Source organism: Chamaea fasciata, unplaced genomic scaffold (assembly GCF_029207755.1).
Source record: "Chamaea fasciata isolate MVZ Bird 193981 ecotype frontalis unplaced genomic scaffold, bChaFas1.0.hap1 SCAF_2, whole genome shotgun sequence".
Lineage (NCBI taxonomy): Eukaryota > Metazoa > Chordata > Aves > Passeriformes > Sylviidae > Chamaea > Chamaea fasciata.
In genome coordinates, this window is record NW_027094087.1 from 33,685,069 (window position 1) to 33,700,917 (window position 15,849).

The window sequence follows — 15,849 nt, forward strand, 5'->3', positions numbered from 1 at the left end:
AAATTTGTTACCAGTCTATAGCCAGGAGACATGCAAAGAAAACAGATTTAAGGCAAATACTCACCTAACTTCACACATCGTTTCTAGACTCTGTACATAGTGAAAGGAAACCTTCAGGCACAATTCACTTCACCTACCTGAGATTTCTAGTGGAGACTGAAATAATTTAACACCTTCACATGCCTGTTTTTATTCACTTGAGTATAGAGTTAGATGACTACCTCACATTTCAGCATTATAAATGTAAATTTTACATGAGATTAAAGATATCTGTCATGACAAGCTTGCACTCTGGGAAGCTGAGAGAGAATTTTTCCCAAACAGCTGGTAAATGCTGATGATTTCTTTGATTGTGGAGAAAAGAAAACTGAATGAAAAATTTGGTAATTTTTCATAATTAGCTAAAATTATGGAAGCTGTAGTGAATTTTGCTTTCTGTTCTTGCTGCAGTCTGATATAAAAGCCGGATTAGAAAAGTCATGCAAAGAGAGACATAAGAGTAGGTTGCCACTCCTTGCAAGAAATGGAAGTTGCAGGTCCAGGCAGCTTGTTTAGGTGCTTTGACAGGCCAGACACTGTCAAGTTAAAATGTACAGAAACAGAGGGTATGTCCATATGCTGCTGAATGAGAGCACTGGCAACCCAGTTCCAGTGCTGGAGCCATGATTCTCTTCCTGCTTAACTGTTGGCTCACTCCTTGGCTATTTGCTTCCAGCAGGCTCCAGACAGAAACAGCCCTAAGCACTGAGACTTGGCTGAAAACTGACTATAATTTAGCAGTGTAGGTGCAGCCAGAGAGTCTAAATATGGAGTGAGATGCTGCTAGCAATGAGTGGTACTGCATAAAGCATCATTCCACCTGCCTCAGGTGGGTACAGTATCTTATTAGATTCTTTATGAAATAACTGCAGTGGTTATTTCGTAAAGGAATACAAACAGGGCAGTGACCGGCATAGTCAGACATGTATGTTTAAATAACAAAAGGAGCTGGATCAAGATCAGCTTTTAATTTCATATCACCCCTGCTGTCATGGAACATGATAATGGATCTCTGCCGCAATTAATTTCAATTTGAATTGAAGGTGTTTTCCGAATCACCACTGTGGATGATAATAGAAACCCCTCAGATGGTCATAAGCAAGATATTGTTTGTGTGCAAATACAAATTGAGTATTCAGCTTGTTTTTTCTCCTTTCATCTTTCCAAGAGGTTGCTCACTCCTCATATCCCTCTTTTTCCCATTTTGCTGCACTAATGAGTTTTTAATGCAAAGGAAAAGCGATTATAAGCAGTGAAGCAAAGACAGCTTTATAGAGCAAGACTGAGGAATTGAAGACATAGATCAGAGCTATCCACCAACCTAAGATGAAAGAGAAGTTCATGAAAACAGAGTCATATAGATAGCTTTGATTTCATTATCGTTAGACAAGAAAGGACAAAAAATGGAATAGCTATAAAGATCTTCATACCTACTAAGTTGCCTATATTAATAAAAGAGTCTATGCAGAAAGCATTAAAGCGATAACATAGGACAGGAAGACATCCTGTAGTAAAATTTTTTTGTTCATCTCTGGTGTTAGTGTAATGTGATGTGATTACGCAGTCGTAATAAACTAAAACCCCCAAATATTATGCACGTATTTAATAGTATATTCATTGATGCCGTGTTTTCATGCAGTTGTTAAGCATGAGTTGTTTGTTTGGACTTTTCTGTCTCTTTCCCCTTCAACACAGGTTAGTGATTTCGATTAAAATTTCTATTACTGATTTCACGGTTTATCAGATCTTGAATTGTAAACAAATTAAATAGTTGGTGGATTTTAGAGGAAGCTTTTGTTTGGCAGATACATGTACCTTGTTAAAATACTCACAAGAGAAATACCTAATTACATTTGAAAGGTGCTTGACTAGATAAAGATTGATTTATGTACAGTGTTTTATGATTGCAGTTAGGAATCTAATACAGAAAATTAGCAGTTGGGAGTGGGGAGGCGTGATAAATGTTCTTGTTTTGAGAAATAACAAATTTGTTCCTCCAGGATTAAGTCAATCCCAATGCTTTCCTTCAGTTTAGGTCTTGAAAAATTTTTTTTTCATTAAGTATAAATTAAGTAAAACACTAAAGCAAAGCTATTTTCCAGAGCATATCCCATCATTACAAAAACTAAAATAGCATGATTAATATATTTTCCTTCTTTTTTTTTTTTTAATTAATCAATACTTTTTGGCCGAGTCAAAAAATTGCTGACTAGTTGTATTGAAGGGATGCTTTCAAATTCTTCTGAGATTTTAATGATAGATATATTTTCATTGCTCTGCAGTTTACTTGGAATATAGTGAGCCTTTGTAGCTTTCTCAGATGCTCCACTAGGCTCATTTAAGAAATGAGAAAAGGAAGAAAGGTATGTTAAGTGAGTTGCCTGGAGGAAAAAAAAAAAATCCATGTCAGACTGGAGCAAGGTTTTGGAATACTTCTTAAATCAGTGGCATCTCTTCAGCTGATAGATTTATTGTCCAGCACAGTCCATTTTGGTGCTCTACACTTTGTAGCTTAATTTATTTTGACACTGGGACTCAGCATAGGAATTACATTAACATTCTGTGCCTTTTTGCCATTCAGCTGTCTCTTGCAAAGGTCCTCTGTCGTATTCTTGCCCTAGGTTAATATATTAAACAAGATGTATTTCAGTGTATGTATCAGTGAGTGATTTTTACATAAGTACTGTGAATTTCCTGTCTGCCTTCGTATTGCAATGTAAATTGTAGCTTGCAAGACAATGCATAAATAATTTTTCTTTCATTATGAAAATATTAGAAGCAGGTCTTCTATTTTGACTTGAAACTTTACCTTGGAAACTATTTAAACATTGGCACAAAGTCAACAAACACGGTCTATCAAATATCTGTCTTATTATGTTGGTGATTTATATAACCATTACATACTGAACTTTTACTGTTTTCAGTTTATAGACTTGATTATGCACCCCCAGAACAAAGAAGAGTTAAGTATTTTTTACTTTAGAACTCCTCAGCTATGTGTTGAAAAATGTGCTTCAGTAAACTGAAAATACAGGAACAGCTGTACAGTATGCCTATGAAGTTACTTTCCATGTGGATTTAAGGAATTATCTCTTTTTATGTCCTTTAGGTCAATGGAACAGAAATTGAATATGAATTTGAAGAAATTACTTTGGAGAGGGTAAGTATAATTTATTCTCTCTTATAGGAAACATATAATCTGTAATAAAAATAATGCAGTTATGAAATTAAAAGTCGTTAAGAATAAGATCGTTTATATTTTTAAAAAAGGTATACACTCTTTATTCTAAACTATAAAAATGTGAGCAATACAACAAGTAAGTCTTCTATGCTATTAAGAAGTTTCAGGTTTAGCTACTTGCATTCAAAATTCTTCCCTATAATTCTGTCAGTGCTCATTTGGGTTTTGGTTATTGTGAAGAGCCTCAATGACTTGGTAACTCCCTTTTTAGCTTGTCAACTAGAATTGTGGAATGTTTTCTCTTCAAAAATCTTTGGTTTTCTGGCATATGTGCATGACAGAGAATGTGTAATGTTATAGTATAAAGGAAAAATTTTGAAAGGGTTTTTAATGTTCCAAGTGATGCATAAAAGCTATAGACCATATCTATGCATAAAAGACATGCTTACTCAAAGGCTGAATTACCTGAGCTGTAATCAGGGCTTGCAGTGAAGGCTTTGTTGGTAATGTAGCACCAAAACCAAAGTGATATGTGCTGCACCATGTCTCCCTGGATTTGGTGGTTTTTTCCTTACCTTTGGTTATGTAGCTGTTGTCTTACGATGCTGACTTTGTCTGACACAGATCTAGGCCATAGGGGCCATATAGGGTGTGAGAAAGAAAGTCTAAGCTTTGTAATATGTCATAATGCTCACAAAGGTTTCTAATGGATGCAAGAATATTATTGCCGAATTCCTTTGGTGTTCTGCCAACATCTTGGAAATACGAAGTTTTTCTGTCTTCAAGCACAGTTCAGCTTCTTTCTACATAAAATGATTGAATGGAAGGCCAGATTTATCAAGATGTGGTCGATGCTGTGTGAACAAATGCCTGTAAGGTAGCAAATTACCATTAAATTAGATACTTACATTATATAATTCTCTGCACTTTTTCTGCATGTTATATTTTTAATTGTCCAGGATAATGAATTCCATAACCATTAAACTTAAAGGAATGCAAGTTTATGTTCTCATTGATTTGCTCTCTCAGGCAAATTATGAAAGTGCAATATATCTTTTGATCATAGCCGTCTTCATAACGGATAACATGTAAGGTTATAGGCACTTTTCATCTACTGTCTCCCAGCTTACTCCCGCATCACTAGTTATTCATTGGACTAGAGTTTCCAAAGGTCACTGAACAGAAAACAGAACACATGCCTCCTGGGTGATATTTTAAAAAGCACTTTATTTTAAACAGATGTGTAAGTTATCAGTGTACATACTGCAGAACGAATGTGATTTGCATCCCCTGTACCTGTCAGATGCGGATAATTGGTTATTCATAGTGCAGCGTAATATCAGTTAGAGGCTGAATAACAATAGCAAAAAGAGATACAGATCTTAATGGACAATGTTTCGCTTGTTTTCTTGATGATGCTGGATCTGTGGCTTCAGATTACTGCTGCTTGAAATGTTCTGTCACATGTATCAGTGTTTTGTCTCAAAGGCAGGGTACTGTGTCTGCTGTTTTTTGTGTGAGATATAAAACACTAGTGCTTGCCTTTAAATAGCTGTCATTTATATCAGACTAAAAGCGTTTTCAGAAAAAAAGGCATTCTCCATGTTGATTACCCATTTTCTTCCACAAAACTCCTTTTAGAAATTAGCAGGAAATCATCTCTGTATTTAATGGCAAAGCTGCAAAATATATTAAGATTGCTGCTGTTAAGAGAGAAAAATGTAGTTTGCCCATATCAAACAGCTGGTAATAAACTTTACATTTTATTCCAGTTATTAAAGTCACAGAATTCTGCATCCCCAAAACCAGAAAAGATTTTCTTCATTAAATTTATACACATTTTGAAATGGTCAGTGTAATTTAAAGAAAAAAAAAAGCTTGAAGGTGTATTATGGCAAAAGCACTCTTACTTGCCTTTTTAAGAAAATAAAATGAAAGGGAAGGTGATAAGGGACTGATTACTTCAGAGCACTTCCCAGTCTCTATGTACACTATTAATTTATTTATTAGGAGGTCACCTTCATCCATAGGTGATATGGGTTTGTGGGACCTGTTCCTGAAGAGAGTTACTGGCTTTGGTATGAACCGTGCCCCAGGGTAAAGAGATGTCCCCATCTCTTGTGGTAAAATAAGACTAAAATAAGACAACTGTGTGCATGTTGGCAGAAGGTGTCCAGGGAGGAGCTGGGGAGCAGATCTGCAGGGTCCCAAAAATGCCAAGAGCAAACTGTGCTAATGGTCTGGTGGGAAGGACAGTGCAGGGCTTGCTGAACATGCCTGAGCTGCCCAAGGCCACGCTGGTAGCCCAGGAAGTTGACTGTTGGAGCTTTTGAAGAAAGCTTTTTTTAGGTTTTTTTTTCTCTTTGAAATAATGTTATTCAGTTGTTTCTACTTAAAATGTTGTGCCCTACTTTGTGGTTAAAAAGTACTTGGGCATTCAAGATTAAAAGGCTTCAGTGAGACTTGACATAGATGAATAGTTTGAGGCAGATCCACCTTAAATCTGTGATCAGTGCTGCTTCCAGGAGTTAAAGAAGTTGTAAGTACACCCCTGTCAGCCCTCTCTTCAGTAGATGTTCTTATTCTTTACTCTTCAGTTGTGCCAGCCACTTATCAGGTACTTTCACCAATCTCTGAGCTCACTGTTAAATCATTTAGAGCTTTCATAAGAACACACTTGAATAACAGTTACAGAGTTAAGAGAGATCAAACAAATTCTCTTATGTGGGGAGGAAAAAAAAAAAGGAAGACAGTTTAAATTCCTTGACATACCACAGAGAATTTGTGAGATTCTCTGCTAACTTACCAGCATAAAATGCAGATCGGGGTGTATACTAAAACTTTGTGATTCATGAAAAAAATACAATGCCCAAATGCAAACTCCGACAAAATTCTTAAAAATAAAATATTACCTTGCTCTAGCTTGAATATTAAATACATTTTTTAAAGGAAACTCGACATGAAATAGTTTGTATTCGTGTGGTGATGTTAGTCTTCCATTACTGAAGGACTTGAAACAACCATACGTAGCTCTATAAATAAACTGATTTGCATTTGTAAATCAGTAGTCAGTGTAAGAGATAATTAGATAGTCTCTGGTACAAACCCTAACCAAATTTCCTAAGCTGGAGGAAAATTTTAATTGATTGACTCCTTGGTACAGGTGCTGTGCATGGAGACAGATTATGAAGAGAGGATTTTAATGGAGGTTGGACTATCAGGCAGTATAAATGCTTACCCTGAAGAAAAGTTAAGAAAGACAGTGGGTCACTCAAGGATTCATATTGGATTCATGCTGAGTTCAACATCTGAGTTCTCAGAACCTTTTTGCTCATCTAACCTTGCCTGCTTTTTAGGTGTTGGACAAAAAGAGGACCTTTATGATTAGTAGAGCTGTTTTCAATAGATTCTTTTCATGTTCAGTATGTATTTTCATTTTGTATGTGTATGAAATATGTGGAATAGACTGTTTGGAAAAATTAAATTAAATTCTATCAACACTAGAATTAAAGACATCTAGTTCCCCGTGCAGTTGCATCCTGCGATTGACTGACCTTGGTCAGTCAGTCTGAGCAGATTGAGCTTGGTCTGAGAATTTTCCCAAGGCTGAGACATGTATGAAGGGTCTCTATTTCTTCTTCTTTTAAACTCCTGTGAATTTTCTGGCCTATCATGACAATTCAGGTTCCACTCAGAATTTCCCTGTTTTTTAACTAACCATACAGTTTTACAGAGTTTTTAGGAACTTGTTGTTTTGTTTCCTCGTCACTTTTCCAGATTTCTTTGCAATTTCCTATTGTCTCACTAAGGCTGAGGGAGGGACAGGTATGAATACTCACATATTGTGATTATTTCCTTAGAAAATCAGGTTAAATATATTCATAGAATCATATTCCAAAAGAGTAAATTCTTAATGATGATTTATTATCTTGGAGTGTGCCATGTTAACTTGATTTAATTCTGTAGCAACCACAGGCTCTGTTCAGTGGAGAAACTAAAAAATCTACCCTGTCTCTTCTTTCCTTTGACTTGATAGTTCAGTGACATCAGGCACTCTCATGACAATATTTAATTTTTCTACTTGGAGATTATGATTCTCTAAAAGACTGGGTTTCTAAATTTCACCAAATTTAAGGACTTATTCAAATCTTAACTAGAAAGGCTAAAACTAGTCATAAGTGACCTAAGAGTAGTTCAGCTGGTTAGAACATGGTTCTAAAAACACCGACACCAGTGGTTGTGTTTTCTATCCCTGTATGGGCCATTCACCCAAGAATTGTGGTAACACCAGTGATCCTTGTGGGTTCCTTCCAACTCAGACTATTGTGTGAAATTATGGCTTAAAGGCTAAAATTTAAAAATCCTGAGGAAGCAGTGGAAAAAGAAATCCTGGTACATTTCAGGAAAGAATTTATTACAGGCCTCAGCTCTTAATTACTTTGATACTTGGAAACCTAAGAAATAATCACTATTGTGTTATTAATAATTCTCTTTTCATCACTAATTTCCTATGTGAATGTATAGAAGTTTTCAAAAATAAGAAAAGCTGAATTCCACTGAACACTGAAGAACAATGAGATTAAACTGTATTGAATGACACAAGTATTTTAATTTGACTAGATGTCTTATTTTTTATACCCATCTATATATCTTGTTTTTGTAGAGATCACAGAATTATGAGACAGTTTGGATTGGAAGGGAACTTTAAAGGCCATCTAGTTCAAGTACCCTGCAACAAGCAGAGACAACTTCCCCTCTAGATCATGTTGCTCAGAGCACTGTCTAACAGTGTCTTGAATGTTTCCAGGGATGAGGCATCCATAATTTTTCTGGACAACCTCCTCTAATATTTCACAACCCTCATTGTAAAAAAATGGCTTCTTTAGATGTAGGCTAAATATACCTTCATTTAGCTTAAAACGCTTGTCCTACATCCACAGGCCCTGTTAAAAAGAAGTCTGTCCACATCTTTCTTATAAAAGAAAGGCTGCATTACAATCTCCATGGAACCTTCTCTTACCCAGGCTGAACAGCTCCAGCTTTCTTAGCCTGTTTTTACAGGAGAGGTGCTCCAGCCCTCTGATCACCTTTATGGTCTCCTCTGCATCCAAGAGATCGATATCCTTCTTATGCTGGGGTCCCAGAGCTGGATGCAGTACTCCGGGTGGGGTCTCACCAGAGCAGAGTAGAGGGGCAGAATCCCGTCCCTTGATCTATTGGCCATGCTGCTTTGGATGCAGTCCAGGATACACTCAGGATATGTCCACCTTATCACCCATCAAGATCCCATTTGATCATATGTCTGGGAAAAAAGGTTTTCACCTTTAGTCAGTAGTGAATCTTCTTTCTGGCTTTTTTAAAGGTCTTAGTCAGCAGTTCGTGCACCAATATGCTTTGACATCTCAGGATGAGACTGTAGGACACCACAGTGCCAGGAAAGTCCTTCTTTAATTGTTTCAGAAATAACAGAGTGGAAAGGAGTGGTCAAGAAATAGCCACTAGGAAAAGGTATTTTCGAAGTCTAAGAGTGTATGCCATAGATGCCTTTTGAGAGTCCAGAGTGCAAAAATCAATATCCAACCATCAACAGCCCCAGTGGAGTAGTCTGGCATCTTCCAACAAGAGAAAGTAAATCTTTTAAAGTGAGTGTCCCCCAGGTACCTGATAAGCTCCACCAAACTCAGAGTTGCTCTCTGAGTGTTTATTTTTGCAGAACTGTAAATGATTTCTTTACAGTTGAAAGCTTTCTCTGTGCCCTGAGTACATTTCTTCTTTGATAGACTTTGCCTGTTCACTTCCTAGGTGGTAGTTACTCTTGCAGCCTCAGTCTGAAATAAGTTATAATTCAAAGACAGAATCCTTCTTATTGACTAGTTTATACCAGATTCATATTAGAATACTGACCTATAGGTGTTTATTGCTAGAAAGCTCGTCCACAGGATTCCTTTTCCTGGAAGGGGCCTACAGGAAGAGGCAGAAGTGTTTATTTATGGTATTGAGTTATCAGCAACAGAAAATGAAAATCGCATCTTTTTCATAGTTGTTCAAACAGTTTGAAATATGGATCTCTTCTGTATCCATATAGACCTCCTGCAGTGTATTTCTCTGTGTATGTATAAAACAAAGTTCTGCGAAATACGAAATTAAGAAAGATCCTTGAAAATGCCTGTGTATTCCCTGTGCAGGAAATTTTGTTCTGCATTCTAATTCCAATCGCATCTTAGTTTAGAGTTGAGACTGGTGGTCAGTTGTGTCAGTGGCTGTTGTTCACCCTCAGGGAGGTTTGTTAGTACTGGAAAGGGCAGGCTCTGGCCCCTGAACGCAATGGCTTAAGCAGGGTCTGTGTTCTCGTTTCATCTCTCCTGTCTTACCAGATTTTAACTTGACCTGAGGCTGTGCTGAAGTGATCAGTGAAAGAAACTAAAGGGGTCTGGCATGAAGTCTTGCTAATGGGACGCTGAAATACCAGGTCAACATCTTCCAAAACAACTGCAGAATTTGGTTGCTTTAGTTCAATGACCTAAATTAAGATTCTTTGGAAGAGTCTGGGTTTGGGTTTTTTTGGGGTTTTTTTGTATTTTCTTTCACCTCAGAGCAGCCCTAATTTGGTACCCAAAATATAACTAATCACTGAAAAACTTTGTTCTTATTCTGTCAGAGAGTCATTATGCTGAAACTATTCCTGGTTGTAGAGCTGTACTACATGTCATGTGGGGGCCTGTTCCAGCAGTGCGTGGTAGAGGTACAAAACGTGCCAGTCCAGAGTGTGGATGGAAAAGCAGAAGAGCTGGGAGAGGGTGGGCCTTGCCTTTTGAGAAACAGAGGCTCCTGCCTGATGTTCTTAGCTGTCATCCTCCACATCATTAGTGTCTGGGACTGGAAATCAATAAGCCCACATAACTGTCTTACTGAAGGCTGTTGAAAGTGAAGACTAAGAGAAGTGAAGCAACAGCTGTCAGAGATTATACCTCTCTTAGAGGTGGGAACAAACTATTTTTATTTATTATTATTATTATTATTGCTGTTAGCAGTTATGTGGCTAAGGAGGATGACAAAGTAGAGTTGGTGCAGTGCTGACAGTATCCTGGAAACAATGGTAGGACAAGGAGGACTGGTATTATCTCCAGATAGGGTTATCTGGACTGCTTCAGAATACATGCTGGCAGAAGAATTTGAGTTATCCGGGGAAAATGCTAAGAAAGCCAGTGGCTTTTCCTTGAACCTTTGTTTATAAGGAAGATTTGCCCTATATTTCATCATTGCTACAGCTGTGCAGAGGGTACCTCCTTTCCCAGCTGTGTAGTGGCAGTATTTCGAATCCCAATAGGCACTACAGGAAATCTGCTAAGCCATGAGAGGGGAGACAAAGCAGAGGAAAAGGCTTTAAGTGAAGAGAGGGAAAAAAACCTGCCACGCTGTACTTAGAAAAAGAAGCTAAAATAACACTATACATTTAGCTGCCTCTGGGTGCCTACCAAAGAAATTGTTACTTTCGTATTATTTTCCTAGATTTCTCCTTCTAAATCTAAATGTCTGGCAAACACTTCATGGATGCTAGCTTGCATAAATCAGAATGGTGTATTTCTTTGGAGGTATCACTGAAATGCCATTTAAATTCCTCCAAGGACATCTTTGCAGTGAAGGATGCCTCCACCCATACAAGTGTGTTAGCTTCATATTTCAAAGTAAAGAAGTTCGTAGCTTGAATTTACACCTGATGACTCAAGCTTTCCAAGGCAAAGAATAATTATATTACTGTAAATTAATTGGGCTTTTATTCATTTGTATTTGTAATTTTTGAATGTTTATGTGTTCACTGATTTCGGGGTATTTCTTCTGAGGGATTCTTTCAATGAGTTCTCATGTCCAGGGAAGATTAGGAGACTCCTTTTGTTAAGAAACTTAAAATAACTGAATATATGGTTACAAAAGTTCATGATGACATTTTGTTTTCAAAATAATTTGAAGCTTTGAAGAATGCTCAGCCAGACAAAAGAAACTGGAGATTGCTTGCCATATATTTTTTTTAATTTAATAAGAGCCACTTGACACATTGAGCTGTTTTGTTCCCAGAGTAGTAAATTTCATTCTCCAATATATTGAATTGCAACCCTGAAGTTACTTAAACTCTCTGCATTGAAAACTCACAGGGAGTTTGTTCAGGGGGAGCACGTCAGTAGAAAATACAGACACTAAAAAGAAGACACTAGCACAATACTAGAAAAGTGTTCTCAAAGTGACAGAAAAAAAATAAATCAACTGCAGGGAAAAAAAATACATATATTCCATATCAAAATTGAAGAAAAGCTGAAAATTTAATCATCATTTATTTAAGAGTTCAAAACCTACCTTTGTAAGTATAGGGAAAAATGCATCATTCCTGTTTTTCTCTATTTGAATTTTATCCCTTTAACTGTGCCAAGATCACCGAGACCTTGAGTTACCTAGTATTTGAAAAGTTACTTCATGCAAATCATAGCTGCCTCAAGGCAGTGTGCTGCTGCTGGTTAAGTTATTATTATTATATTGACATTTTATTTTTCAGGTAATATCACCCATTTATTGCTTTTCTCTCTTTTCCCAATTCACTCACTCTCAGCATACTGTTTTCAGGGAGTAATTCTGCTGCTTTTTTGTACTATTTACAGCTTTACATGAAAATTGCTTTTAATTCAGATGAACCTATTTAAGATGTGGCCTTTCAGTCTATTTGTTATCTATAGCTGAAGTCCAAGCTTTATCTCACTTGTGTTTGGAAAGTGAGTGTCTAATATGGGAAGTTTGTGAAGCTGCTTGACGTGAAGTCAAATCTGCAGAGTATTGCAGTTTCTGAAAGGAATATTTAAATGTGCAGTAGATAATCTTGGTCTAAGGGAAAAAGAAGCTTTGTACAATGAAACAGGGCTGCCTTTGGTGCTGTATCCTGGTCCTCCAGTCTGATGGAGAAAGGCAGATTTCTCCCCTCCATCTTTATTTTGCCCAGAAATAATTTTGCTGGATCTTAAACCAGATTTAAGGGTGTTCTCAGTGCTTGAATTGTGTCCCAGTTTTCCAGAAGTGCAAACAAATAGGCCTTATGCTTCACAGAGTTTGACTTTTCCAAACTGGCGTAAGCTGGCATTTTGGAACAAGCTGCCCAGGGAAATGGTGGAGTCACCATCCCTGAAAATGTTTGTGTGGTACTTTAAAGTAGAGTTCAGTGGGAATGGTGGTATTCAGTCAAAGGTTGGACTTGCCCATCTTGAAGGGCTTTTTCAACTTTAATGACTCTAAAATTCTGTGAAAAAGCCTTCTAAGAGAAATCAAATCACCCAAGGGAACCTGAAGTGTCCCACCCAGTGGTAGGCCACGTCTATCGGAACTAGTCACTAATGAGCAGAGCTGCAAGTGTGACTTCCAAATAAACATTCCAGTTCTGGACAGAAGCTTCTGTAGCACTAGTGGGAGGGTATGCATACACTAAAAAATCAGCTATATGTGTATCTGAAATGCTGTCTTTTCCAAGAAAGAATGTAGGAATCTTTTTGCAGAAGGACTGACAAAGCAGTGCAGAAGAAAAAATATCAGCTACAAAGCATTGGTTTGACTCAGTTTTCGCTTAGTTTTGCAACTGTCATTGGCAAATAGCATGTAGATTTAAAATATGTACATTTAAGTAAATGGGGAAAATGAACCTCAATTTACCAGTAGAAAATGACTCATTCTGGAGATGATAATAATCACCTTGCAACAAAGATGGTCATTTTCGAGGCAGGACTTTAAAGAGGCATCTTTGATGTACTGGATTTGTCTCTTAGGAAAAGTAATGTTTTTCATTGCAGAAAATTGCTTTTCATTTTTTTTTTTTTATAATTTAGAATCAGTTGTAATGCATAAATTAGGTCTGCACAACCTTGAGTAATCAGTATGCCATTTTGGTAGGGAAAGACATTACAAAGATGTGGAGGAATAAGGGGGAAGATTGCTAGATTACCCAGACTGAATGCCACAACCATCCTTGCTGTGCACCTTGACACATTATCCCAATAAAGAATTTTAAGTTGTGCTTTGGCTGCAGCATTGCAATTATTTTCTGTTCATATGCATTTGTATTTGAAGCAGTGGCAAGATCATTTGTCTTTCACTTAGAACTACCACTTACAGCTTATCTTTGGCTCTATGAAGGGAAGAAAAGCTTTTACTTGTCATGAGGGCTGAGAATTTATCTGACATACTTTTTTGAAAAGTAGTTTTTCAGGAGCAATGACTCATTTTGTAGCATGTGAAAGTTCTTGGAAATTGTATGATATAGACTGTTTCAACTCATTTTCTTCCCTGTGTTTAAAACTGGAACTAGATGTCAAATGGATAAGGTAACTCCAGGTAGGTGAAGCAATAAGTAGATGAAAAGCAATTGCATGCTGCTTATGCATGTTTTATATTGCAAGATATTGCTTTACCTTAAGAATTTGACCTAGCTGGTGAGACTCAAGCATGGCTTGAAAGTCACCTTATGCAACTTAATGTGATATATGAATTCTGAATGAATTCTATGAATAATTTATATTTGGAGTGCGTTTAAATTTTGCGGCGTTTATGTTGCTCCACATTTCCTGTACCTCAGCTGCAAAGGAGAAGAGAGCTCCTGGTAGCAAAGATTGCCATTAACAGAGATTATACTGTATAGGAAAAAACCCAAACAAACCCAAAAAACAACCAACTCCTTCCCTCTCCCCCAACCCCAACAGACCACTAAAATAAATTATGGGCTTGTAACTTTAATCTTTGCTAATGTTGGATAGTGTTTTAAAGTGAAAGTATTTCTCTTAACTGTAAGAAGGATGATCATCTACTTTGTGTTTCTCTTGTATTTTATGATGGCGAAACTTGCAGCACAGAAGAGCAGGCCAACTGCAAAAAGAGGATGAAAACACAATCGGTAGTTTAGTTGCCTACTTTTTGAAGTCCACTTTGAAAAGCACACAGTGAAAAGTACCTATTCCATTGGTATCAAGGGCCTTAATAGTACCAGAAAAATTATATAAGTTTAGGAATTATGGGAAAGAAGATAGCATTTTTTATACTCTTCTAATGTCCGTTGAATTTTTAAGATGGCTAAAATATGTGCACTTACTACTTGTCCATCCAATATTTATTAAAGAATAATAATAAGTATTTGACAAATAGATATTTTATTAAATTTCCAAAGCAGAAATAAGACTACATCACACAGTGAGGTATTTTTGCATATTGTTGTCAATAAACATATAATTTAAACACTGAAATCTTAATCGGGTTTTTAAGCAAGGAGAAATGCTATAACCAGGCAACTCACATTAAATGAATATGCATAGAGATTTTATATTAAGCATTGTCGTGGGAAACCTAGAGATCTCTTGTTATAATTCGGGTGGGAGGAGGGCCTTTCTGTAAGGAGGCTTAGAAAGTGAATGTGGCTTTTTTAGGTGTACTCATTGTAATGTGGCTTAGGGAGAAATGCTTAAGTTAAGATTGTGTGTGTGTGTGTGCAGACCTACAGTAAAAAAGAAAATGTGACTGATACATTGAGCTAAAGTAACAAAGGCCATTAAAAATCAATGTCTCCCCTGGTTTTCCACCCCTAAACAATGCCATTGCTCTTCTCTCCCAACAGCAGAGAAATATCCATCAAAACAGGCTGAGAAAAGCCATGATCTTCCTGAAACTTCAGCGCTATTTTAACTAGGTGGAAGGAAATCAGAGAAATTCAGATACAGTAAGGACTCAGTCTAACGTAACTGTGTATGAATAAATCCCAGAACTATCCTTAATTATGAGAATGGACTAGGCCTTGATTTTCCAACCTGATTTCTAAAGTAGTTAGTTCAACAGCATCTGCATCTGCTGTGCTGAGTTTTCAAAAGGTCTTTTAGTACTGAAGAAATTTGAACATACTGAAAGGGAGCTAACACCCTGGTGATGTTTAAAAAGGGTAAATGGATGGAGTGATTGATCACATGTCTGTGTAGGTTAGGGGAAAAGGACTGCTAGGCTGTTCTGGGTAAAACACAGGTATTTTACACTGGCTGAGTCTGAAGTCATGTATCAAGAAAGAAAATGCAGCCTGTGTATGAAATCAAGGACTCTCAAAAGCAATAAAACTGAAAAGAAGTCCAGGGTCTTCCTGGCTGGTCGTCAGCCAAACACAAATTTTTAGTCCAGTGTTGTAACCAAAGGTCTGGTGAAGACCTACACTGCGTAACTGAGTGCTGTAGAATAGAGCAGGTTTTGGGATGTGGAAAATAACAGGAACCTGATGTGAAAAACTTTGGGAATTTTTTGCTTAATTCTACCTGAAAAAGATACTGATAACTGAAGTGTCTTTCAGGGAGAACTTGAGGGTTATTGTGACCTTGGAAAACACAGTGAGAGATGCAGGTACCCTCATAAATTTATTTTCTTGGAGGAGGAAATTAAGAGGTGACTTGGTCAGAGAAAACATAGATTTAAATGAGAAATACCCTTTCTGACAATATTCTTCATCCTGTCTGGAAGGCGATAACAGGAGCTGATGGTTTGATGTTGAATTTAGACCTGTCAAGACTGGACACAAATATGTTAATAGGTCAGCAATGGCAAGGGAACAGGACTGGATGAAATTTTTAGGAAAG

The 15,849-nt window shown here is 37.1% G+C and overlaps 1 protein-coding gene across 9 annotated transcripts in view; it reads left to right on the forward strand.

The window, feature by feature from the left end:
* DLG2 (discs large MAGUK scaffold protein 2) overlaps positions 1-15,849 on the forward strand; it is a 993,549-nt gene that overhangs the window by 623,851 nt on the left and 353,849 nt on the right. For all 9 annotated transcript variants that reach the window (XM_066175626.1, XM_066175625.1, XM_066175627.1 and 6 more), the window contains one exon: positions 3,149-3,199. In XM_066175626.1, coding sequence (XP_066031723.1) covers positions 3,149-3,199 — 51 coding nt within the window. The remainder of the gene's footprint in view (positions 1-3,148; positions 3,200-15,849) is intronic.